The sequence below is a fragment of the Ambystoma mexicanum genome, chromosome 7p (assembly GCF_040938575.1).
Source record: "Ambystoma mexicanum isolate Mex_15411 chromosome 7p, UKY_AmexF1_1, whole genome shotgun sequence".
In the NCBI taxonomy this organism is placed as follows: Eukaryota; Metazoa; Chordata; class Amphibia; order Caudata; family Ambystomatidae; genus Ambystoma; species Ambystoma mexicanum.
The window spans coordinates 165522963-165550688 of NC_090939.1; the positions used below are offsets into that span (position 1 = coordinate 165522963).

General features: G+C 43.8%; 2 protein-coding genes across 2 annotated transcripts in view; one reads left to right on the plus strand and one right to left on the minus strand.

Annotated features, from left to right (window-relative positions):
• LOC138526532 (trefoil factor 2-like) overlaps positions 1–4062 on the plus strand; it is an 84061-nt gene extending 79999 nt beyond the window's left edge. Inside the window, exon 4 of the mRNA XM_069637335.1 lies at positions 3877–4062. The gene's annotated coding sequence lies outside the window, so the exon portion shown is untranslated. The remainder of the gene's footprint in view (positions 1–3876) is intronic.
• A 4522-nt stretch (positions 4063–8584) lies between these two features.
• LOC138526533 (trefoil factor 1-like) lies at positions 8585–27249 on the minus strand. Its single transcript, XM_069637336.1, has 3 exons — positions 27133–27249; positions 21338–21520; positions 8585–8762 (listed from the first exon to the last, which is right to left on the minus strand). Exons 1-3 carry the CDS (start codon positions 27209–27211, stop codon positions 8752–8754), a joined length of 273 nt encoding a protein of 90 aa, XP_069493437.1. The 5' UTR covers positions 27212–27249; the 3' UTR covers positions 8585–8751.
• Between the last annotated feature and the right edge of the window lie 477 nt (positions 27250–27726).

Genomic DNA, 27726 nt, shown 5'->3' on the forward strand with positions numbered 1-27726 from the left:
GTTGAAGTAGCACAATTATTTACAAATGTATCAAAAATCCTTAGTGAACTGATTAACTGGCCTGTTAAACATAGCCACAAAGGGCCTCATCATAAGTATGGCGGTAAGGCAACAACGGTGCCGGTAGTGCTACCGGCACCGTTGCTATCGTACCGCCATACTACGAGCTGTGCTCGTGGGTGCCTCTCAGACCCTATGGGGCTCAAGTGGGATTGGAGATGTTCCGGGCCTAGCACCTGCAAAAGGGCAATAACTGGGTCCGGCTGGGCTGGAATAGCCCGGTAATTGCCCATTTGCGGGTGCCGGACCTGGATGCGAGTTTGGAGGTAGCCTTGCCGATTTTACTGGCAAGGCTACCTCCAACCTCGTAGTGAGGCCCAACGTCTTCGAAAGGTTGGCCTTGTCCCTCTGGTCGTGCTGGTGACTGTCCTGTTGTTGGCCTCTCTGTGCTGGTCCCTCCTGCTCCACTAAAGGCAATGGTGACTCTGCAGCACCAATACTAGTCATGTGCCAGTGTGTGCTGAACATTCATTGGGTTGACAGCCTGGAACGTGCCTTGTATTCATGGAGCCCAGACTATCTGCATACCAGAAGAAAAAGACTGGAAGTGCCTAATTTAACAAGACAATGAACGTGCCTGCCGAGTGCCCCCACCTGCAGAGGCACAGCAATGCAAGCATCAAACGGCAATGGCACATCTTAATGCCCTGCTAGGTTCTGCCAGCAAGCTTCCTAGATGGGAAGTGCCAGAGAGTCTCTGAACAAAGGACAAAGCAGTTGCCTGCAAACACTCTCCTCAGCTTTGGGACGTCTACCTTAAAGGACGACACAAGCCCTGCAAAGACGCTAGGAGGAGTGCCACAACACGCATCAACCTGTCCTATTGTGTCTCCCTCTCCTCCCCACTCTCCTCACCTGATCGGTAATTCTCCAATTCTTCTGTATTGAGATGCCGATGTGAGCAGAAGTCTCTCTTCGTAGCCGAAGACACTTGTCTACCATGAGAGGAAGCCACAGTGAATGCTTGAAACAAGCAGTCCTGGGACTCCTCTCCCATAGCAGGCGACAAGGGAAAAAGCCTTGACGGCAGAAAAACCCTTGTAAGTAATGAGGCCAAACAGGAGTCTTCCAAGGAGAGTGATGGTACGTAGGCTCCAGTGGTAGCGGAAGAGTGGTTGGTCGGCTTCTGAGGCTTGGAGGAGGCAGATGTGAGCTGATAGGGGCGGAGAACAAGAAGCCCTTGCTCCGCAAGAAGGAGTAGCGAGAGAGACTCGTGCCGGCGGCCCGAGTGAGCCGTGGGAACCGAAGGAAAGCCAAAGCAAAACTAAAGAGAGGAGAGAGAGAGAGAGAGCGAGAGAGAGAGAGAGAGAGAGAAAAGCCTCGCCAGAAGCTAGGAGAGGCGAAAGGAATAGCGCGGAAAAAGCCGCGAGACGGAAAAACTAGCGTTCTCACCCAAAAGCAGGAAGCAAAAGCTACGGGGGTTGCAACGCAGCGATCGCTGGGAGTGAGAGGCTGAAGTATCTCCCAGCGACCGCCATGTTGCCGGAGAGCTAGACCGAGACTGCACGTCGCAGAAACAACGTGCTGGAACTATGGTCTGCGCCGGAGCCTCCAATGCGGAAGTATCCGCCAATCGGCCCGGCTGCGTACGACACAACCATCCAGAACTCTGGTTGGCTGGCTGCTGCCTGTATCACACGCAGAGCCACCCACCTGGCTGCCAGTTATGACCCTGCCACAAGGTCACAGCCGGTGACTAGACCAGGCTACTATCATGACCAGCACAAGTACCAGCGCTTCAGCATCTTCTGTCTTACTCATGTCAATGGCAAATTAGCACAGTAATGCCATGTGGCTCATTGCTGTTGCTTGTGTTGTGTCTAAAACTCATTGGGCCTCATTACATGGTCGCCGGTATCCCGTCGGCATTAATGGCGCAATACCAGTAATCTGTAATACCGTTTCTGCCAATTGGTGTGCCGGAATTACCAGCAGATTCCAAGTGGTGGAAACGCTGGTAAATCCCCATTCCATGGAGTACCGTATGACTCCATGGGGGAATTTGCCGGTATTAACAGCACTGGTATTGTGCTACCAGTGCTACCTGCAGCAGAATGCTTTGGAGTATTGCTCCGCCAACACAATTCAAGTGTGTCTAGCACTACTTTGGTGTACCATTGCCTTCAAAATTCAAGTGTACTCACAATTGCTCTAACATACTCCACCACCTACAGAATTCGTGCCTGCCTAAGACTGCTAAGGTGTGCTCCCTGCCCTCCAATGTTCAGATTTGCGTAAGACTGCTTTGTTGTACTCCCACACCTACAAAATTCACATCTGACTAAGATTGCTTTGGTTTTCTCCCCACCTACAAGATTTGTGTGCACCTAAGAGTGCTTTAGTGTACTCCCCTGCCTACAAAATTCACACGTGCCTAAAAGTGCTTTGGTATGCTCCTCCACCTACACAATTCACCTGTGCCTAAGAGCTGCTTGGCATCTTCCCAAACCAAAAAATGGTGCATGTGCCGAAGACTGCTTTGGTGTACTCCAACACCAACAAAATACATGTAGTGCTCTCGCTGCTTTGGTCTCTGAATTGGTGTTCTCCACCTGCACCCAGAAATCATGTGCCCACAAACCCCCTACACACTTCCACTGTAATTCCCTAACCCTCAGTAAGCTACATTATTGATTAAACACTACTCTAACCTACAATATAACTGATTTTAACTTAACTCTGCGTGTTTACGCAAATTCTTTCCTCTAACCAGTGCTATGTAGTATTGCTCCTGGCTCTTCAAATGCCAAACCCAGAGGGCCTCATTACGGGTTAGCCGGTCCGGATTTAACGGTGCTGGTAAAACCGTACTGGTACCATTTTCCGGACCGGCTAACTCCGAATTATGGGGCCGTCTGGTGTAACGCCACCGGACATGGAAACACCAGCACCATTACAGCATGGTGCCAGTGTTTCCACTGCCCCCATTCCCGTGGAGTTGTGACTCCACAGGATTGGCGAGTAACGGAATGCTGGCTCTAGAATTACAGGACCACCGGGGCTGCAATGCCCCGGTGATTCTGGCAAGTCCGGAGCCGGTAAATCCCCACGAGTCGAGCAGGAGACTGCCGGTATTACCGGCACTGCTGCCGCCGGACTCATAATGAGGCACAGAGTGTCAAAAGTGTTTACTCTTTGTGTTGTATATAGATGAGAGCTTGAAAGCAGTAAACCTCAAACCTCGGGAAAAACAGGAAAAGTGTAATCTCCTCCAACAAGAAGAAATTCCATGTGTTGAGGTTTACATGGAACATCCTGTCATTGTGTACTTTATGGATACTCAGGTTCCGTAATCAGGCAATTTGAAATACACCACACGCGACATAAGGTAGCAAACTAAGCGATACCCAAGTGAATAGTTGGGGTGTACAGCCAATCATTTGAGAGAAATAACAATGTGTATCATTAATTTGATCAAACGTCAACGGTCTTTCTTCTGTGGGGAGTCCAACCAGCAGTCCTAGGTGATCAGAGTAAATAGTAAAGCAATGGGTGTGCAATTGTCCTGCTTACTAACTGGATGCATAAATACCTACTCTTTCTTCCAATGTGTGGATTCCTGAAGTCAAGTTGCAATTTATGAATTGTTGAAAGAACTCCTTTGGAGAAGCACATAAACCGATGTTTTGTGTACCTAAAGAGCATGTCCTGTGTGTCTAAAATGTGCTTTGGTTCTCTGTTACATATTCTGTCACATGTTAAAACACATGAACGGTGTACGTTTATGCCCTGAGAACAAACTTTGATTGTGCAGTTATATTTCATTCTGATGGTTAGTCACGTGCACACATATTAATTGTTGTTCCCTACTTTTAGGTGCATAGCTTCATCACCTGGCTGCCCCATCAGCATGAACCATCATTTACATGGAACATCCGATCAACCTGCCCAGCTTCAGTGTCTCTTGATCATTTAAAAAAAGATATTTTTATGAGTGATTTACCAATTGTCAATAAATATAGTACGGCTAGTTCTGTAAAAATAATAAAAGATGCAGTCAAATCTCTTGTGAATTTATTTAATAATTATTTGTCGCAAATATGCCACTTTGTTTAAATAGATTTAAATGTATGGTACTGTTTTGTTTATCCAAGCATAAACCCACCAAAATGATATAATGTCAATTGGTTTAATATGTTTTTTTTTCTTCCTTTTTTGGGAACTCTCAGTTACACGCTTCATGCGTTTTGTAAACTGTAAAGCTTAAGTGGCATGCAATCAAAACTCCCAGAATGTGTGCCCAGGGCTGGTTAAGGAGTTATTCACATGTAACTTCTCCACAAAGCATGTGGATGACATTGCACATCATGTCAAATCTGATTTCACCAGTGAGGTCATCAAAGGCACACCACTGATTAGACACTAGAGCATCCATGACATCATCACCATTAGCAACTTCCTCTTTACTGACATCAATACATACCTAGAGTAAGTGGCCATTTAGAAACCCGGGCCATCCTAACGCCAAGATTGTGTGAACATTCTAGCTCTCTGCCCATTAAGTTAGTAGAAGCCAGTCCTAGAATGTGATCCCTGTTCCAGTCCTGGAATGTGATCTCTGTTCCAGTCCTGGAATGTGATCTCTGTTCCAGTCCTGGAATGTGATCTCTGTTCCTAAAAGTATTGCACTGAAGATTTGGGATAGCAAGGGTGGACAGCCAAAGCAAATGTGTCTCAGCCTTCTTCTGGCACTATGCTAGCTGAGCCAAGGAGGGCGGAATTGAGCATTGTCTGAGTTAGTGACTCCAACCATGCCTTTTTAATGCACATTGTTGACTGAATTTGGCGTTGAAGAGACCTCTCCAGGCCATTGTTTCATGAACTCAAATAGATACCACCAAAATGTCCGTTAACAGGATAAATAAAAACTAAAATGTCTTGACCTCTGCTATTGGTTTACTAGACTTCTCTCTTTAAAAGTTGAAATGAAAAGTTGGCGATTTAGTGTCTAGAGTTAACTGGACATGTTTCATGTATAATTCTGCTATGATGTCTGTGCATGTGCACCTAAGATTCTATAAGTCTTGGGTAGAAGAAACAGTGCGTGTCCTTACTAGTATGGCAGTGTGGCAAAATGTGGCAGTAAAGTGGTGGCAATTCTGTTACTGCCACTTCTCGGCTGCATTACCGCTCTGCCGCTCTCTAAGTTTTAATGGTACGTTTGAGGATGCACCTCCAGCACAAAGCTGGAGGCAAATCATCCACCTAACTGACAAAAATAACCAGATTTACCGCATGGAAATACCGCTCATTCATGGTAAATCTGCAAAAAATCCCAATGTAGTTCTATGGCCTCCAGGACCAAGTGGAGGTAACAGTAGTCAATTCTTGGGTAAATTAGCAAATTTACTCTTGATCTACCACCAAGCTTAGAATGAGGCCAATTGTCTCTCCAAACAGAAAGCAGGGCATCCTCAGACCCCAATGATGGAAACAGATGACTCATCCATGCTATCCTCACTTCCAAGCAGCTGCCAGAACCAATGTATATGATTCATGTGTACAAACACTGTAATATTATGGTGAATATTGGAAAAAATGAAATGAGCACCAAACCCAGTGGGTATTATGCATTTAGTAATTCAACCCTATAACCCTTTAATCACACACACATGTGTGAAACATGAACATCTGCTGTCATTCTTATGTTTCCAAAAAGTCAGTTAAATGGATACAAATCACACACTACCGCTGGAGTTATTTGTCCCCTACAACATTCCCACAGGAGTATGTCAAAAAGGTACGAGAGGAGTGCCCAAGGTGGGCTTTCTTGCCATGTTAAACGTCTATCAGAAAATAGCGAACATGGTTATGCTAATTTTTGATAATGTGATTTACTCAGTAAGATAATTGTGTTACATTCTAATTATGACTACAATATGAAATGGAAGTTATCATTCCGAAAAATATAAGATGTGAGGTTAGAGTTCCTAGAAGAGATAATCAGGAAATACGTTTAAGGTTGGAGGAATTGAGTCTTAGAGTGACCAATTTGCAGGCTAAAGAAATCCCCTCACCTAAGGTGGGTAATGTAGAACTAGACACACAAGAATTGGTATGAGTAGACATGGTAGAAAATGCTGAACAAGGAGGAGGGAATGCTGAGAGAGTCAGATTAGTTTTGACACCCGTGCCTTTAGCCCCACCAGAATGTTTATGGGGGATGTTAAAAGGTGTCAGACCACCCTGACTCAATGTGAGCTTGACTTTTTGTGTAGGCCACAAGCCTTCCATACTAAAGGAGCGAAGGTAGCCTTCATTTTATCATATATCACGTGAGAGACAGCAAACTGTTCAGTTTTACTAGTGATTCAAGGAAATCCTATTATGAGGAATTTGGGTCAATTTAAGGCTGAATTTAAGAAATTATTTGGCAGACGTCAGCTTTCTCAGGAGGTTGATGGCAAATGTTTGGAAATAAGACAAGGTGGGAAGGATCTGGTGAAATACATTACTCAGTTTAAGTGCTAGTTTTGGAAAGTAGGTGGCCACAGGAGAAGCAGACTTCCTTATTTTATCGGGAACTGAAGACTGAGTTAAAGGATGCCTTAGCAACCATGGTGGACAGACCCACGCTTGAGAAGTCCTGATAAATGTAGTAATGCAAGTTGACTATCGCTTAGATGAACGAAAGGTAGAGAAGAGGAGAGGTTTTTCTGAGCCTGTGGTAGTAAGAAGAGAAAGAGCCAAGGCTGAACCCGATAATACAGACATGAAAACAAGAGTCTTTGTAAGATCTGAGAAAGAGAGGGTCCCTTGTCCAAGAAAGAAAAGGATAGGCGAATACAAAATAACTTATGTTTGTATTGTGGGAAGTCTGCACATTTTGTTGGGAATTGTTCTTGGTGCCCACAAACCTTTCAGTCTCCCAGTCCTACGTAGACTCAGCACGTGGCTACCACAATTCAAGTGGCTGTCCCTCAAATCAACCTCAACATTTGCTTGTCTGTTCAGGGGGAGTTGAAGGGAAGTGAGCTGGTAGTGATAGACTCGGGAGCTACTGGAAATGTCATGGATTGAAATGTTGTAAAACCTATGAGGATCCCTGTCATTCGTAAGGAAAGGGCAGAACAGGTTAGAGTGGTAGATGGGTCCCAATTAACCTCAAGGCCAATTACCCATGAAACAGTACCTGGAGTTGGACCCTAGGATCCCATATTCCATGCAGTCGCATCTATGCCCTAAATTAAAAGGAAAATGAACACTTAACAGAATATATTCCAGATAATCTAGAGAAAGGTTTTATTAGACATTCACAACCACCAGCTGCATCACCACTATTTTCCGTTGATAAGAAAGAGGGCACCCTGTGAACTTGCATAGACTACAGGGCTCTGAATAAGGTTACTATCAAAATAAGTATCCTCTACTGTTGATTTTGGTAATGCTGGATCAGATCCAAGGGGCAACCATTTTTACGAAGGTAGATTTACGAGGATCTTATTATCTAGTACGAGTAAGAGAAGGGGATGAATTGAACACAGCGTTTCGTGTGAAGTTTGGTCTCTTTGAATACCAAGTGATGCCTTTTGGCAGCAACCTTTCAATTTATCACAAACAAAGTATGGCAAAATTTCTAGATGTATTTGTAGTAGTCTACATCGATGAAATTGTCGTATATTCCAAGGGGCAGGGAATTCCTGAACCTGTTTGCTTAGTTGGTCATCTACACTTCCTATGATGTTACCCATGGTAACCATGCAATGAAATACACGCATCTTTGTAATCTCAGGGGATGGGTCCATAGCCCTAAGACCTAGGCACACCACTCTGAGACTTACCACATTCATCTGAGTGGTCTCCCTTTGGGTGTGACTGCTGGACCACTGGCTTCCTCTTAACTAAGAGGCGAAGACACTGTATTCCCATTCAGGTGTCTCTTGTGTTCCCTCCCACTCTGAGGGTACCCTTTTATCGTGAAGTTAACAAGCTCAGAGAATGACTTGACTAGAGGGTAGCCACCTCTGGGTTGCTGTCCTGGCTTTCTTCAGAGATATCAAGGATTATCTTGCCTATCCTTGGGTAGAATGGCCCAACTGGATTCGCCAGGTGGCTCTCCAGGATGGGAAAGGCATTGGGCAGTGACCATATGAACGAGTTGAGACAAGAGTCTCCAGTTGTTCTGGGGATACTGGTCCCCATCCAGCAGTCATAGGTGTCCTTCCTCATTCACCAATTCATCCAGTTTAGATATTTGCCCCTGGAACTGGATACTTCCTGCCTTCTGAGTGGCTTTATTTCACAATAGGCAGAGCCTATAGACCTTATAGATGTGTCATGTTTACTGTTTCACTCATAGTGCAATTTTATTGTTTTATATACTGTTGGTCACATGACCCTTCCGTTCATTATGTATGACATTATTCACATGGTTAACTAAATATGTCTCTTCTTTTCAAATTCATGGACCAATGCTATTGTAAGTTTTTATTGAATAGTGTCATACTAATGCAAAAATGATGCTTAAAAATATACACCAATATTGCTTTAGAGCCCCTATGTATAGAATCCAAGACACTGCAGATAGACTTAATTGTTTATTTTACTCCTTTAATGTTGTGGAAGACCAGAGAGGGCGTGTACAGTATCCAAATATTTCATCAAATTATTTTTATTGAAGTCGTGTCGAGTTGGCTGGAAGTCGTTGTGTTGAGGTGTTTCTGCCTGACCTTCTACAGTTGAGTCATCCCATTAGAAACATTCTGAAACAAAAAACATTGGGTGATTATTAAGGAAACAGGTGAGATGTTGCATGTTTAAATTTTTCACGGATCAGAGCTTGAATGATGCATGCAATTATGCATTGTGTCACTTGGTCCTGAGGATGCACTGGTCCTGCTCTCCCATAGTCAGGCACAAAGCACAGTTTGAATGCATAATTACTCTTCCCAATTATTTATAATAATCATAACTCGTTATTTCGCGTCTTGAGCGTTACAAATGCCATATCATATCATATCATAACTCGCTGAATACCCCACAGATATTCCTAAGTATGGACCCGGGGATGGAACCTGTATTGCTCCGCATTGTCTTGTCTTGCTTCCAAGACGAGCAACGTTACTGCTGAGCTAACCTCTGATGCTCCTTACCCTACCCTCCATTTGCAATCAAATACAAGGAAGCTTAAAAAAAGTGGCGGTAATTCCACTACCACCACTTTTCTGGCATTAACAGAATTACTGACGTTTCTACCGCACTGCCAAATTCAGAATTTAGAGGCAGAGTGGAGGATTCACCTCCAGAAAAAGCATAGGATTGAAATCAAAATACAAGACATCTCCAAAAAATACACATGGAGCCCCACTACAGCATTGCGGTAATTCCAAAGCTGCCATTTTTTGGGAAATAATGGAATTACTGCAGTTCTAACTGCAGCAACAAATTTCAAGTTTAGAGGAGAAGTGGGGCTTTCACCTTCAGCAAAATGCTGGAGATGAATCCCCCACTTTACCTCCAAAATCGGAAGAATTACCACAGTGGAATTACTGCTTGCGATAATACTGCAAAAATCGCCTTTGAGTGCCCTGGAGTCCAAAAATAGGGATTTGCCCTGCATTCCCACAACTCGTAATCCTGTCCAGGGAACCGAGTTGTGGTAACGCTGACCGACTTTTGCGGTAATTAGGGTGATTTACCAACAAATTACAGCCAAACTCGTACTAAGGCCATTAGGCCACAATGCGATGTATGCATTGGAATTTCAGCAATGCATTCATCACTGATTAAATTGCACACTATTGATGCATGTAATTTAGAAGAACTGGTCTAGCTATCAAAAAAAGTTCCATTATTGAGTACATTTAGAAGCAAAGAATTTGTATAAAATGAATTAAAGGAGTCACACGTGGCACCCAAATAAAGAAACCCTTCACGATAGAGCCAACGTATTGATTATTGGGATAACAGATGTCTGAGCACCCTACAAAACACCATTCAACATAAGAAGTTTTAGCCAGAGCCTTTCATTTTCCAATCAAATACACAACGGTGTTTAAATAAAGGGCACAATTTCGGGAGGACTTGCAGGTCCGCTTTTGTATCGTTTTACATATGTTTTCCTCTGCAATGTCCATGTGTTTGGATCAGGGGTCAAGTCCTAAAACGAAAAGTGGGGGGACTCATCAACAAATGCAATGGGATGTGACGTGCCCATAAATTAGCATATGAAGGTGAAATATGCAAATTTCATGAAATTGACTTTGTACAACCACCCAAATTGCACAGGACGAATGGCATTTGCCTTTCATAAAATCAACACACACACAAAACCAAGAGAGAATATTTTCTTCTAATAGTGTATTTGAAAACGTTAGAAGGTGTGCATGTTTTAAGCTCCACGAACCAATACATGTGTTTTCACTGGAACATGCAGTACTGAAATGGGACATTTCACCTTTAGTTGTTTGTTAATGTTCATCATGTTATATAGTGCAGGGGTGAAGTGTCTGGCCTACAAACCTGACGACTACGGTCAATCCCTGAGGTCGGCTTTAATTCGTAAATTCAATTTAGTCTTTCAATGTTTTTCATTTTAGCTGGGGGGGGGGGAATCCACCCTCTGAAGAAAGTGGGTGGACTCTGTCCACCTGTGTGTACCCTTGACTTTAGCCCTGGTTTGGATGGTGGATTCCTGGCAGAGGGATTGTATCCAGCCTATTGATGTGCCGAAGTTGCTTCTCAAGGGTGAGCTGCCCTGGCGTTACTCCTCCTCGTCATGGCCATACACAAGCTTGAACCAAAAGGTAAAAGCGACTGCCCTCCTAAAGCACCTTACCTGGAAGAAGCCCCATAGACCAAAGCTGTTAAACATTGATGTGTGCACTAGTGATAGGAAGCAAGTGGGACCGTACATTGCAAAAAGCCAACTTCCGCCAAAGGGCATGCCATGAATTCAGCATGGTAAAAGACATGACCAACTCTACCCCTTGGACCACCAGACCCCAAAATGTGCGGCGGCGCTGCCCAGATAGTCTCCTTCATGGTCCGGGCCCCAGAAATATATTAAGAGGAAGATGAATATGTTCTAGGTCAGTTCATCGCTTACCCTCCTGGAACTTCACCCGAACATGTTGCTGGGACTCAGCCGAAGATGACCTGTCTGACGGCACCGAGGCTTGGAGCAAAACAAATCAAAGGTCGATCCTTCCTTGCACCAACTTTGCTAAGGGTCACCTGAGCAATCAGAGTTCTCCCGAAAGGAGATGTAGGTGTTATTAGAAGCATCCAATATTGACAAATCAAACGATGTAGAGAAATCCACCGATACAAATCCTATCAATTAAAGAGAGTAGGGCAAGAATCACGGGGAGTGGGGGTGTTCACAGTTTGTTTAAATCGCGTTTCGTTAGATTAGTTTAATTTATTGTTCTTATTAAGCATCGGTTAGTTGGCCTAAGAAGCACAACGGATGGCCTGGTGACGAGGTAGCAGATACATGATTTCAGAAAACTGTTATTAAGGAAAAGAGCCCGGAGTCAATACCCCTTCAGAACCTAAGACGCACAGTCATGTTACAAATATGTGTAGATAATAGGTTAGATAGTTAGGTGCAATAAACAGTGAAAGCCCTGCCTCTGACATCTTCAAAACGTGCGAATTCGAGGGCAGGCTTGTAGAGGACACGCGCAATGTACGGTTTGGAACACTGTGTTGGATGGAATCTCTCTTTTACAAAGAGATTGGCTGAGATTGTAGCAAAAGGAAATATGCAATATCTTCCAGGTCACTTGGAACGCTCTTGATCCTCCCAGGGGCTCTCCTCTTATTGACCTGCATGTTGGCGTTGTTTCCAGAGACCGTGCAAATCCTAATAGTTGCTTTTGTCTGTTTGCAGAATCCATATTGGAAGAGTGTAATTCGTGTACGGATCTTTTCTTTTCTAATTCGGTCAAAGTTAAGCAATTACTTTTTGCATGTGATTGGATGAACACTATAGCAAAAATGCGATCTCATTGGCTGTACACTAGTCTTACTATGGGACCTTGCCAAAGTATTTGTTCTCCAATCCATATTGGAAGACGCCATTCCTCTGTTTAAGACTCAATGTTATTCTGACCAGAGGAATTGCATATATCCACTCCAACAGAGATCCTAAACTGAGGTTCTGCTCACTGTGTAAAGAGACACATATAATTCAGACTAGAGAACATTTAGAACAGACATGCCCAACCTTGGATAACGCAAGAGTTGCGCCTTTCAGCAAATACCCCCACAATGTTTCTTGGTTATCCACAGGTGATGTTTGCCTGAGGATAGTGAGCAGCAATGAAGCAACATTGTCAATTGCCTTATTCAAACATTTAGGGATGGCAGGCGTGAATTTACTCAAAGACAGGTGATCTCAGGGATAATTGATGAGTTCTACCTCCCTTATCTGATAGTTTCTTTCTTTTATGCAATGATGAATTCATTCGTTTTTAGGAGGAATGCATGTATTGTGTACATCGATGGTCTTGATTATGATTTTTTTAAAAAGATTTTAGGAATCTTTTGATGACCTCTTTCCAATATGCAATGGCGATTTATCTAGTGTTTAGGGTTTGGGAGGATTATTTTGCGATGCAATATTTTTTTCTGTTTTAATTCTAAGGTACTGTGTGTTCAGTTAAGGCTAACGTTCTTTAGCCAATTCATAAAAAAATTATCATTTAAAAAAAAAGTGTGTTTACATTGTTATGTACTTGGGGAAAGGTCAGTGAAGGTAGAATAATTCTGAAAAAATGAAGGTGAAACAAACAGGAAGTGACTGCATAATCAACACTGGCCATGACATCCGTGGCTGTTCCCATATGCTAGATTCCTCGGCCGGGCCCTCTGGTGGCCAGTGCCTAATGGGTGCTGCCGAGCTGCCTCTTCCTTTGTGCACTGGCCATCATGTCCATGTCATGCCCAGCACTGCAGTTCGGAAGCCCGGCGGGCCCTCATTCAGGATATTGAACCATATATAGGTCTTTTGGCCTCTGTCACTGCAAGCGATAGGGGGAGCAAGGAAGCACAGCACAAAGGGGTATCTGTTTACATGCTCTCCTGATGTCTTCATAAGGACTCTGGGAGGGAAGTGTCAGTCCCTTCTCTCTGCACTTATGAGCCACCTGCTGGCTGCACTTGTGAGTTAACTGCACTTCCCCCTTCGCCTCTCCCCTGGCACTACTCCCCTTCACTCTTCCCCGCACGTGCGTGATCTGAATGACAAAAGGCTTGGTAAGATCTTTTTTTAGTTCTCCCTTTGTTTGCCCCTCCTTGTCTTGTCACGTCTAGAAACACTTCTGTGCAGGCGCATTATAAATGCCTCATCATGTCATATCAATCAAGTTCTTACCCTGATAACGTTTGCTGTGTGTGGAGAAGAGATTGAGCACAAGGCCATGCACACAACAGGAGTGAGGGACCAGGTGTGTATGTATGTGTGTGTGTGTTTGTGAATGGCCGGATACCTGTGTGCCTGCAGGAATGTGTGTGGGTGTGCATGTGTATGTATACATGCATGCACACATGTGCAAGCGACGGTCAGGCAATGGCAGCATCCGGATAGTGTACTGGTGCTGACTTCAAGACAAGCTGTGCTGGTTGGTGATGACATAGCTTGGCACTGAATGCAAAACAGTGTGTTAAAGTGCTATGCTGGCATATGCCGGGATAAGATACCTTGTTATGGTAGCAATATTGTAAATGCTGTGTACAGTGAAAATGACAGTTACTTACATTGGCTGTACTTCCCTATATTAGCAAAGCCAGTGTGAAAGTGTCTCAGTACAGTGGCAATAATTGCATTATTGGGCACAGCCATCAATAATTAGTGTCTACTTCTATTGGCAGCACTGGCATACATTTTCAGAGCCATTGTGAAAATGTATTTTTACAATGGCAGAACAGTGACATATGTTGAGTGCACAGTATCATAAATGTATTTTACTTTGGCAATGGTGGCATATATGAAGTGGGCACAGGCATCATGAGCATGTGTAATGCATGGGCTCTGCTTGTATATATTGTGGTTAGAGGCATCACAGAGTGTGTTTTACAGTGGTAATAATGGCATGTGTTGAGGGCATATGTGTCTTTTCAATGCATTGTACATTTCTCCTGTGCACTATTGGCGACCTGCATCTATTGGAATTTTCCCGGTGTTACCTTATATAACCAATTGCAAATTGTATGTCTTTCGACCTATTTCTTCACAAAACAAGGGTGCAGTAAAATGCACCATTTTATGTGAGATGACCACTCAGATCACCCAGTTGTTGGTGCGGACCATCTCGCTATGCCCCCTGCTTAAGGCTCCCTAGGGCAAACATGTACTCCTCTCCAGTTAAAGAAAATCACCAGCTGCTGCTGCCTGGGCATCAATAGCATGAAATGTGCCCAGCCTGGGTGAACTACCTCCTGACAAAAGCTGAGATGACTTTGTTGCTGAGCAATGTTTCCGGGTGATAGAGCTCTGATATAATATGATATGATATGATATGGCGTTAATAACGCGTCTGTACACAAGTGTTTCTAGGCGCAAAGCTGGTATTGGCAGGCATGATTTTCGGGTACCTGAATGGGCACGACATTCTGTGCCAGGCATAAATGATCTAATATTCGTATGACTTCAGCTTAGGCCTAAGAAAAGGTAATCGGACTAATACACTACTTTATTAATGTGGACATTTAATGAGCACTCCCAGGGAAAAATCAAGAGCTATTTAAGAGGTGAATGAAAACGTGGAAGAGGGGCACCTTAGTGGATCAGGGATTAAGTCGAGAGTACACGTGGAGGGACGGTGTCTGCCCACTGGACGCCGTCCCCTCTATCTGAGTTCATTTTACAGGCCGTCTCTAAAATGAATAACATTGCTGATCTTTTCTGAATTGATGCCGACCACGGGCCGCAGGTTCGCAAGCTGGACACCTCACCACTGCACCATATAACCTGATTTCAAATAGCAGTCTCATTTCAGGACTGCATGTTCCAGGGAAAACATTGCTATTCGTTTTTGGAGTGTAAAACATGCACACTTTTAAATTGATTTCAAAATAGTATTAGAAGAAAATATCCTCTCTTGCTTTTTTGTGTGTCTTGATTTTATGAAAGGCAAAGGCCATTCACCCTTTGCTATTTGTATGGGCATGCAAAGCCAACTGAATGACATCTCCATATTTCACCTTGATATGCTAATTTCCGGTGATGTCACATCCCATTATGTATTTTAATGAGTCCCCCACTTTTTTTAGGACCTGACTCCTGACAGAAAGAAGGGGTGGTTAGCAAGGGCGAGCGAGCTTTGTCTCCCTGCCCCATAAAGACATGACTACAGCCCTTGCATCCACCAATGCATCTATTGGTTAATGGCTAGTTCAGCCCTTTGCTTTCTGCCAAATACTATAACAGAAAGATCCATGCTGGTACGATAGCACAATGGCTCATGTGTTTGCCACAATAACTGGTTGTTGCTACCTCCATTCACAACTTTGAATCCCAGCAGGGCCAGCTCTGTCCAGTGTCCTTCTGAAGACAATACATTGAGTAAAAGGGGCAATAACCACACCTATTATTACAGTGCTTAGAAGCAGCATGAATCCAGCATGAAATGCTATAGATCCCTAGAAACAAACATATCCATATTGGGCCTCATCAGGGGTTGGCCGAAGCCGCAAAAATGTGGGGGTAACATTATTACTGCTGCATTACTTCTCCACCCCAATCCAGAGTTTGGGTGGAAAGCTGGAGAGTGAGCTGGAGGTAAATCTCTAGCTCTCTGCCCATTTACGGCGCTATTACCACTGGCACCATTACCACCAGCGTTAATAGCGCCGAAAAACCCTATAGGACTCATAACAAATGGGGACTAACAGCGCCACTGCAACTCGGTATCTGGCGTAAATTGTATCGGACCGAGTTGCGGTAACGCTTATTGCGTTGGGCAGTATGCCAGCGCAATTACCCCCGGGATACTGCCCAACTCATGATGAGGCCCATTGTATAATGTGGCATATTACCTGTTCACTACGGTAATGAGATCCTCTGGTGCCTAGAAATGACTGAGTTTGCAGCGCGCACTAGATAAGGACTCTATGCTTTGGCAAACCTTTCTCAACCCTAACTTATCAAGGTGTCTTTGAGGTCATGAGATTAGAAGAGTACAAACACAAAAGGCCAGTGCCAACATTAAACAAGGCCCATACCCTGCACACTGCTCTGTTGACTGGCAGTGTAGATTACCAACAATGAGTCAAATGTGTAAAAAGAGGGATCGTGAGATTAAACCTTGGGCGCCTGCACTAATTAAGTTATCTTGACTCAAAAATTCTCAGTTCAGAAACTTCATGAATCAAATCTGTTCTAGATTTATCGGGTGGATTATGTCATCTCAGATATAGACCTGCACGTATATTGTCTCAGCTGAAGGCCTGCAAGCTGTACTAGGCTGGCCTCTCCTTCCACTGTGACAGCATGGACCTAGCCTCAGGAGCTGTCTTTTCTCTTTCCCCCGTGTCTCTGCTAAGCTCTGGTCAGTTCTGTCAGAGATGCTGCTGGTGGTACTGGGAAATGACCACCCTTAGCTCAGGGGCAACGTCCGTCTTGGAAGCAAGACAGCGCATTGCATCACAGCTTCAAATCCCGGGTCCGTCCTTAGAAACTGGTCCCTGGTATTAAACACGTTACAACTATAATATTTATACTCCATTTCTTCTGCTGAGTAGGCAACCCTCTCTTGTTGGCAGCACCCAGAAAAAGCAAACGAATCCTGAGATGAACTAATAAAACGTTTCACAGAAACCAACACAACGCCACCATCTCAAAAACGCAGGTCCATACATGTCAACATGTCACTGACATAGAGTCCTACTTCGGGCTGTTCTAAATGCACCACGAGAGGCTTTCAGGAGTAAACTCAAAACCTACCTGTTCCGTGCAAGGACACCGTTCGCAAGAGCCGTAAAAGGATGACATCTTGCACCCATCCATTAATTTAATCATGCATCCACTCACTTACTGACTCATTAGCTATTCAGGAATTCGTGCATTCGTGCATTCACGCAGGATGGCACATACCTGTATTTCATTAAACTGTACAACAGCCATCGCCCGTCCATGTGGAATGCGTGACCTTTACCCTGTAACTATGAAAATACAAGGTCACCAAAATGGAATCCTCACTGGATGCCAGACTCCATCTTGGAATGGGGCAGCCACAGTACAATGGAATGCGCTGCCCACTTCACTAGAGAATGCAGGGGCTTAGCTTACGTATTCCTAGTGAGGGAGGGCAAGCGGTGATTATGAGCTTTTCCGAACAAGGTATGCGGTGTCTACGACTAAAAAAGAGAGTGAAACCAGCTCTTTATTATGTACTTTTAAATGAAACAATACCTCTATTTTGCTATGCCTGTTGTGGCTTCAGAGCTTCAAAGTTTTCATTTTTCGCTTCTCCCTCGTGCCCATCTGTTTACAGATTTCTGCCTTCTGTATCCAGCGGCCTTTGCTTGTGTTTTTTATGTTGTTTTGTCATGTGAGCGCCCTGAAGCCAGCGGGCGTGCTGGCGCTATAAAATAATTCTATAGAATAGAATTGAATTGTAAAGCTCTATGTTTGCAGGGTGTACTTCGGTCATAATCACATCCTTTCAGGTTTCGGACCCAAAATTCAGCAGTGCACTCTCCATTTAACCCCCTACCCTCCCTCGACTACCCTACACCCGACTTACAAATATTGTGTTAATTATTTCACTTAATCCACCGGAAGAGAACTCTGGCTCACCATTGTCACAGTCATGAATGACAAGAGACCCCTCAGCCTGCAGCATGCACTATGCACGTGCTCACTATCGTTCTTAGATGCATTGCAACATTATAGGCAGTTAACCATGCACAGGTGAGTCCCTTTGTGTAGTGCACACCTAATCATCACTTCTATGTGGCAGCAATTCTGACAGCCAAGGAAGCTAAGACAGAGTGATGTGAAGTGACTTGACCAGGATCACATGCATGGTCAATAGAGAGTCTGGGGTTAGTTTAAGTTTCCTAGTTCTACCATCTGTAATTCAGAGAATAGACTGCATTAATAGTTGCCTTCCAAAAGCACTAGTACTATGTGTTAAATAAAGCTGCCCTTGCAAAGCAGCATTGTAAAACAACCTGACAATATAAACGATATCTTTAGTTGGAGATCATTTCATTCAATCCCTGAAAAGGGAAAAGGTGGCACAACAGAGAATGTGTGTTTGATAAAATGAGGACAAGGCAATCTAGCAAAGTATGTGGATACAAAATGAATCCCTGGTATTCTCTAGGATTAAATGTTTAATGCATGGAAGACTGCGTTATATAGATTAAAATGTGTGAACTATACTTATTTGCCATGTGTAACTAACTGAGACGTTAACAGTGAAAAACAATACTCCCACAGATCATTCCTGATAGATTAGTGTGAAGTGTTCAGATGCATGTAATCGCACATACCTTAACATTCAAGGCAATTATGGCAATATTGGGAGGGGGGTGGGGGGTGGGGGGGCGGTCACAGATTTGAATCTTGGTAGGGTGGGCATGATGCTTGGTTTCTCTTAAGCCAATAAGGCAATTATCATGCAAGTAATCAAAACAGCTATACACCTGCTAATGACACTCCGAGAGAATGAGAACTTGGGGGCGGCTAGTAATGTGCACACAAGTTACCACTATACGCCTCTAAATGCTTACCTTCCATAAGCGGCCATATACCAGACCCAGTCCCCTGTGTTGTAACAAAGAAGCGCATAGCCCACTCTACGGGGTTTTTGGCGCAGTGTTGGTGCAGACCTCAACCAGAAACATTGGAGGTGTCAATATGTACTCCTGACCAGCAATGTGGAGACACAGCACACATTGGATAGTTTGGCCACGAGACAGTCGTTTACATGCAAAGTATATTCTAAGTCAGAGCTTTCTGAAAGGCAAGAAGATTGAGAAACGACTGCCCGCTGTTGTCATCTAACTTCACTGCTTCACTTACGCCAATGCCTGAAAAATGTGCAGAAACGGAGCTAATGAACTGTCCGATTAGAGACATGAGATCTTCGGTCGGTCCCTTTTCTCTCTTCGAAGTTTAATTTTCCAAATATAAATGCAGTTCTACAAGTTGCAGGTTTGCAGGATGATGTGGGCCTGGAGGCCAAGGCTGGTGGGGTACCGAACACTTGACAATGTACAGTCTGATTCATCAGCTGAGCGGGCACTACATTGCAAGCAAGGCTTGCAGAGTGTCGCCACGAGTCTCTAACACCCCCCAGCCCTGGCCTCTGTTTGCGAGCTAGCGCATATTGTTTTGCTTTTCCCATGAGCCTGGGACTACAAATCATCAAACGTAGAACACTATTTGCTAGAAAGCAAAGACAGACCACTAGCTAGCTACTTCCCCACTCCTACCCAGTGCATCTGCAAGGAATACAAAAGTCTAAACTGGATGGACGTCTCCAATGTGAAATTGAACAACTGTTAAATTTTCAAGTCGAGGCGCAGCGCACAATAAAAATTATGGTGTGCTCCGCGGGATGCTTTATTTATATTTAACTAGTGTAGACGCCCGTGTACATGAGCCAATGTGCAGGTTTTCATTGACACAGTAGGACCACTATATATCCTAAGGCAACAGCCCCCTCTAGCGGTGACAACAGGTCGAAGTTATGACAATTGGCTTTGTCTCTGTACATTGTAAGGCAACAGTTCCCTCTAGTAGTGACAACAGGCAACGTTATGCAAATGGGAATTGTCTCTATATATCCTAAGGCAACAGCTCCCTCTAGCCGTGACAAAATGCGAAGCTACTGCTTCGGACAAACATACAAATGGCCTTTTATTATATAGCTAGATTAGATTAGAAAGATGTTATACAATACAGAACCTAGAGCTCTAAGCCAGAGATTGGCTGTGCCCCTTGTCAGGCGTGAGTGGTGCATCCTGTGCACTTTGTTTCACTCCACTCTGGTAACCATACTTTGCTTTTCAATGATAAACGCAGAGTTTTAAATCGCAAGGCAAGAAAAGGTTGCCTTTTATACTTTTATTTATATACGACTTTCTAAAATCTGCATCTAATATCTAAGGCTGCTGCGGGTTGGATGTATAATCAATAAAGCCTGATTGATTTAGTTTTCATCATTTCAAATGGGCATGCAGCATGTTGTTTTGCATAATGTGAATACAATGGGGCTTATTATGAGTTCGCCGATATACCGGTGGGATACCGGGAAACTACAGTACCGTCACTGCTTCCCAATATCCCGGTACTACCAGGATATTACAGGAAGCAGAGACGCTGGTAACTCCCCATTCCATGGCGCCCCGTAGGACGCCATGGGATGGGGTTGCCCAAATCACTGGCACCATTAGTAACAGTCCTGGTGATTAATTCCTTTATTTGCCGTTAGGGGCCTGATCTATCTGGCGGTCAGGCACGCCGGTAGATCAGAGCCTTACCGACAGACTTGGTGTTGGCCAGTCCGGAAAGGTGCCGGTATACGTTGTTACTGACACCTTATTTCCGGACCCGCCAACTCGCAATGAGGGCCTAATGTTCAGTTTCACAAATATGGTAATAGTTGTTTGCTTGTCAAGCAAGCACGCATCTTTGCACATGTTTAAATGTATTGAGTTGCTATTTTCTTGTACACATTTATCTGGCCTTCTGCTGTGAGCTAGATTTTCTCTGGGGGGTTACAATGCTTAAGTTCATGTTTAATAACCCCAATATTACCCCTTTTCATAAACATTTGGACTTTTACACATGAAAGGGTCACTGAAAAGGAACCTGGACTATGACCCATTTCCATTGATAGCCGGGCAGCCCTTAGCTGCGAATAGAGCTCTGCATATCAGCTCCTAGGAAAACCGCAGAATGACTGGGTATGCAGTGATAAAATCGTGGCAAAAATGTCACCTTTACAAAAAACTGCGGCAAAAATGCAGGGGTGTCCCCCACTCCCCTTAAATGGTATAATGGGTCCAGGGGTTGCAGGGGTGTCCCCTGCATCCTGTACATGGATTGCAGCGGCAAAACCACAGCCTTTTTGCTGCGATATTTTGTGTTCACTGCCATTTTTGCGGCGATTTTAACACATGGAACCGAATAACCGGCCATTGATTCCTAGACAGGAAGCCCAGTCATGACAGTACACCTCCAGACAGGACAGGATAGCTGGGCAAACATTGGGTGGAGGAGTGGCACACCCAAGACCCCTCCCCTGAGGCTACACCGCGTGGAGAACGCGAAGCACGCCTAAAGTAGACCAGTCGTGTATAGAGAACGCCTTACCTTCTTCGGGGTGGTGAGGGGGTTGCGGTGGAGGAGCGGGAGGAGAATCTGGCTGGAAGCACCAGATCACATTGGGAACGCTAGCATCGAAGCAGCATCCTCGGCTTCTGCACTCAGACGGGGAGACGCCGGGAGGGCCGCAGTTCTTCCTTAATCTTGGGTTGACCACGCATTGGGCACCACCTGTCGATCAAAAGTAAATTGCGAATGAGATGTTAGCCTGTACATGTATGCATTCTGTTGAAATTCCATTAAGCTTTTGTAATACTCTTAATACCGGAGACCTGTCTCTCAGAATTTGAACCTTTGCTGCTCTGTGTTGTCTTGTATCCAAGAGAAACACGTTGCCCCTGAGCTATCCTCATGGTCATTCACTCCATTCTTTCAGGACCAACATATCACCTCTTCCTCTGCCTCCGCCACTACTACCCCATAAATTGCATGTTCAACTAACTACCTCGCAGAATTAAACTGGAAAACTCTTCTCTTACTGAAAACCATCTACAATGTGTCCACATTAAATTTGGAAGAATGCCAAATCTGATTCCCTATTTTACATTTTTGAACTTGTACACTATACATTGAATCCCATTAAATATATTGCGTAGGAGCTGATCACTGTTTCAACTTCCATTTCATGATAGCTGAGCCGATTAAATAATTAAGTTGGTGAAGCAGAGAGTCACTGACTCCCTTTATGATGCTGAGAGTCACTGCGCAGTCCCAGAAGTCACAATCCATGCCTGGTATTTGTAGGTCTCAGAAGGGAATTGATGTCCCCAGACAGCACCTTTGGTTTTCAGGATGCAGATGTGCATTGCTTAACTACAGTCACAATAAGAAGTAAAAGTGAGAAGATGCAAAGGTGTGTTCTGATAAAGGTGGAATTTATTTCTATCATTGCCAGTTCTTTAGACCTGTCACATTTCAGTGGGTGTCAGTGAAAGCGGGAAGAAAAAGAGAAAACAAACCAGCAGGTAAGAGAAGGTGCAGGAAAATAGAAATGAGGAATGAAACGTCTGGGATCTCCCTACATTTATAAATAGACAAAAAAAAATCACAAACACTTAAGAAAACAAAAATGATATGCATCCTCGGGAGGATAGCTCAGGGGCAATGCGCTCTCCTTAGAAACAAGACTGCACCGACCTACACAGGTTCGATCCCTGTCCTGCTTAGAAACCTCTGGGTGTTAAGCACGTTATAAATAACCTATCATCTCACAAGAAACAGACCAATGATGAAAGGACGTGGATCCTTGATAAAGAATATGGAAAACAGAAAAGGTAATTCTTTTTTTTTAAAAAACAGGACAACATAGAGAAAGATTGATTTGCAGTTTATTTCGTTATGCATTTTTATTGTATGTAGATATAGGTATGATATGATATATTTTATTTGTATCACGCTCGTACACAAGTGTTTCAGAGCGCGACCAGGCAAAGGGAGGGGATCAGGGGAGAAACAAAAACAGCGATCTTACTAGGCCCAGTGGCACTGTACTATGTCAGAAGTGGTACTGTGGAAGGAATAGTGGGTTGTATGCGTCACAATGGCAATGATGGGAGCTTGGCTGGAGTGTGAGTGAAGAGGTTAGCAGAGTGGGTGGGATAAGTTAGGAGGAAGCTGACTAGCGAGAGAACGAGCCTGCGATCAGCCTAGATGCTGCTGAGGTTCAGGTGTATAGGGGGGGGGTGATGCATAGACATATGCGTGGGTGCGCAAACCCAAGCTTTTTGAATTTTACACTGCAAAATGATGTTAGTAATTCTAAGGAAGTGAGCCCTGCCGAGCAGTCCTCTCTTCCATAATGCTCCATGCTAAAAAAGTACATTGCACATGTGCTCTGCTTGGGCCCAATCTACCAACACAGCAGCAGCTGCAATGTAGTTTGGCAAATTGGCAGTTGGGGAGAAACATGTGCACTCCCGTAAACAGCCTGCTGGAATCCCAATCATTTCAGCAGCCACGGGTTGCCCTTAACAGTGGGTGCTCAAAATCCAAATGACTTTATGTTTTAAGAATACATTCAGTTAAGACTCATCTCTCCACCCAGCACTTTGTCCCATAGTTTTGCAGAAAGTGTAAACAGTTTATAATCTCGGTGCATTTTAGAGCCAAGAGGCCATTTTTGCCAACTTGCACTCTGTAAATGTCTGCAACTAACAGAACATGTTCATAGTGCAGAGCCTACAATCAGTCACAGATAGGCAAAATAAGCAATTTTGTGAAAGGATATTCTTTCCAGGGTCCCAGCCCCAAAGACGCAAGGATCAAGGCACTGTAATCATGAGCCTCTGCCCAGCTGTTTGACACTCTGTATTTGGAGGTTCAGTAGGATGACTACGCTCCATAAAGTATGTGAAAGAACAGCTTTGTGTAGAACCGCTACACTGACCTTTTCATCTTGAAAAGGCTTTATGGCTGAGCCAACCCCGTTAGGATTTGACCCTGTCTCCTGAGCATTATTTATTTAATTGTCTTTTTTATAGCACACCCAAAACCATTCCTGAGTCCGTTTCTAAGGGCAGATCCGGGATTCGAACCTCTGCTGCTCTGTGTGGTCTTGCTTCCAAGGACAGCACATTGCCCCTGTGCTACACATAGATGCTGTGCTATATCAGTGGTGTGAGTGCTTTCCCAGAAGACTGTAGTACAATACTTTAATGCTAGCATCGTCAGTAGGCTGGCAGGAAAGCATACCTGCAAAAGGGAGCAACCTGTAAACACAGACCTCTTGCCTTGAGTGTAGTTTGATTCTCAGCCTGAGGCTCCTGAGTCTTCATCCTTCGAAGGTGGATAGAATGAGTTGGGTTGTAACTCAGTCTGTTATTGAGGCATTTGTGAAGGGTTTTAAAATGACTGGACATCATTGGAGAGATGCGAGCAGAAGGAGTATAGGCCCACAGGGGGAATGGAGCAGTTAAGATCTGTCTGTTGGCCCCATGCTTTATGCGGTATTTGGAGGCTTCTTGTAGTGGGATGGAACAACACATTGTGGTTTTCAACTGAAAAGTTATGTGTTCATTTTGTAACAGTTTTTTAGAAAAAGGTTGCTTTTTCTTAAGCGTAAACAGGTAGTATCTTACATAAGTGACATATATTTGTCCACCAAAAACAATATGTCTTTCCTTAGTCTACCCAGTGTGTCATGGGAGGGCAAAGGTAAGCCCCTAAATCCCAAAATAAAAAATGGCCCAAAAATATCAGTCAACTCAGAGTACTTTGTTTCTCATTATTATATTTATAATGATGAATCCATGCCCAAGTGGTAGATGGTTGAAGGTTGCATTTTGTCCATCAGAAAGAGAGGTCCCCTATTAACTTAAATTGACCGTGCTAGGGTAGCATGTTTGTGTTAGAGGTCACACTTGTCTATGATGGTGTTGGCAAGAATACTCGACCTCTTGAAGGTATGGCGTATGCTAGGTTATATTTTGTTATCTTTTCTTTGGAGTGCCCTCATCTGCCATTGGTATGCCCTTCAAGCGCTTCAGACCATCTGGTTATGCCAGCTTGAACGCCTCTGGTTTTCCAGAGGAACCCGCTAAAACATTGCATATGAAATATCACAAAGTAAGAACCTGCATACTTTTCACATGGGCACCAATGTAATACTGCTTGGAAAATAGCACAACAACTCAGAAGAATATAGTACCATTTCTGTTGCCGATTACATGGTGATGCTGTGGTGGCGATGAGTGTGGTTGCCATCTGGCATGTGGGTGGCTGTTTCAGTTGCTTGCGCGTGGTCAGTGTTCGAGGCTTTGTGTTTTGATCTTATGTGAGGTAGAGTAGAAGTGTGTGCCAGAGGGCAATCGGAAAAGTGGTTCTAGCCAATTGACTACGGACTGCAAATAACTTGGTCTCTCTACTATCGCTCTACTACTTAGAAATAGGACAATCTGTGTGTGAACTTTCATACAAAAGTCAACATCGAAGCAAGAACAATGCAATTGATGTACCACTGGCACATAAAATGGCTCGATCAGTGGTCTGTCTCACTGGTTTAACGTCCCTTCCCTGCAGGATAGTGTGTCTCGGTTTGAGGACTCGTTCACAATCAGCACTTGGCACACAGAGCAGCCATTTTGTTTAATTACTCCAATAACATGGGTGAAGTTAAATTGTGTGACATACTTTCCAGTAGTTCAATTGACTATGCTGCAGTGCATACACTTACTGGAATATCTCACATTCCTGGATTGCGAGATATCACCTGCAGAGATCAGTTGAGGAACCCAACACATATCCCACCATCTACGCCATTTCTTTTTATGTAACTAAACGTACCGACTTAGAACACGGGGCACTGTGCTTTGAGACAATGGACAGGCACCACACTGCAGAGTTTTGGTGGGCAGGAAATATCTCACTCTTCCAAAGTCTAAAACTCACACAAAGCATTAAGATCTGATGGTGATCCGGGATCAGAAAGGATCCATTGCAAGCTTTTGGAGAAGGCAATCAGTAGGGAAATGGCAAAGTCAGTGGACAAAGCGGTATCTTTGGCATCACCATCTATGAATGTGCTGTGAAAACCCTGTCAGGCCCCCAGACTGGCATCTCCTGAGACAGCGCTACAATCATTGAACTCCATGTAGAGTGAAGCTGGAAGGTGAGCGCAGGCCTTGAGCTCTCTACAATGACTGCTCTCAACCACTGAGTCAGCATGCGCAAGGGTTTAATGACTGCCAAGTTCAAAAATACTTCTTGAATTTAAGAAAAAAGAGTTTGGGATTTGACCATTCTATCTTCAAAACATTAAAGGGTCAAGTCACAAAGTAGTTACTGTAAGCTACTCTGGCTTACTCCTGACTTACTATAACCTACTGTCTAACAGTAATTCAGGAGTAAATTATAGTTGCTCATTGTAACTTGTTTGGTAATTAAAATAGCCCTCTCCATGTTTACGTCAAGAGTAAAACAGAGTTATTAATAGTAACTTCTTTGTGAAATGAACAAATCTCTCAAAGTTTAAGTCCAGGATGATCAGAGAAACTCATAGTAAATTTTTTCTGAATCAAAAAGACATCTCTGTTTTTAAGTCAACGGTAAGTCTGTGTCACTCATTGTAACCTCTTTGTGAATCGAATAACCCTCTTCAGGTTTACGTCAACGATAAGTCAGCGTTACTCAAAGTAACTTCTTTGTGAATCGAATAGCCCTCTCCACGTTAAAGGCAGTGTTACTCAAAGTAACTTCTTTGTGAATCAAATAGCCCTCTCCAGTTTTAAGTCAGTGTTACTCAAAGTAACTTCTTTATGAATTGGATAGCCCTCTACAGGTTTAAGTCAACGATAAGTCAGCGTTACTCAAAGTAACTTCTTTGTGAATCGAATACCCCTCTCCATTTTAAAGTCAGTGTTACTCAAACTAACTTCTTTGTGAATCGAATATCCCTCTCCAGGTTTAAGTCAGTGTTACTCAAAGTGACTTCTTTATGAATCGAATAGCTCTCTCCAGGTTTAAGTCAGTGTTACTCAAAGTGACTTCTTTATGAATCAAATAGCCCTCTCAAAGTTTAATTCAAGGGTAAATCAGAGTTACTCATAGAAACTCCTTTGTGAATCGAATAGCTCTCTGCAGGTTTAAGTAGATGGTAAGCCATAGTTACTCATTGCAACTCTTTTTTTAATCGAATAGCCCTGTCCAGGTTGAAGCCAAGGGCAAATCAAAATAACTGTTTTGTCAATCTACTCCTATTATCCAATAAATGCCCCCTATGAGCACAGAGAATTATTCTCAAAGTCATGTTGGCATCTACAAATATATTGCTGGCTTATCTCACTCACCTGGGGCATGTCCTTCCACAAGGGCACTTAGGCATAGAATGAGTGCGATGCTCAGCAAGCAGAAGAACTTGTATTCCATGGTGGTGCTTTGCCTTCTCGGTCTCCTCGAAGAAGTGTCTGAATGTACAAAACGGCTCCCTAAGGGGGTTAATATAGTCTTTCCTTTGTGTTTGTTCACCATGTTCTGATATTTAATAAGGGAGGGTGTTCTGCAGCCTCTACTCCACCTATGTATTTTTATGATTGCAAATAGTGTTCCTAAGGTGATGGGAGGTAATCTGGTTGTCCACTTAAAAAAGTGAAAAACAATTGCTTGCTTTTCGACCTTTGTTGAGACATTCCTGGGGAAGCCGATACACTCAGTATGCACACACCGATGAGTCAGCCTGATTTCATTTGAACTCTTGGGCAGGGCAATGAATTATCTCATTATGGCAATATCACTCTGTTTGCCCTGTTTGGCAACCCCGCCCTCAGAGCATTCAGACTCACATCAACCACTCGGCCTGGCATTCCTGATGTCAATGGAGCAAAGGCCTTCACCGGCAATTTCAGTAGTACGGTCAAAGCCGCGCATTCATTAGAGCCAAAATC

Bases quoted from the DNA above. Each gene is read 5' to 3' on its own strand.
- LOC138526533 (XM_069637336.1), bottom strand. From the start codon at position 27,211: ATGGAATACAAGTTCTTCTGCTTGCTGAGCATCGCACTCATTCTATGC. The intron at 21,521-27,132 runs GTGAGTGAGATA...TTTGATCGACAG, and splicing joins TGTGGAAGGACATGCCCCAG to GTGGTGCCCAATGCGTGGTC.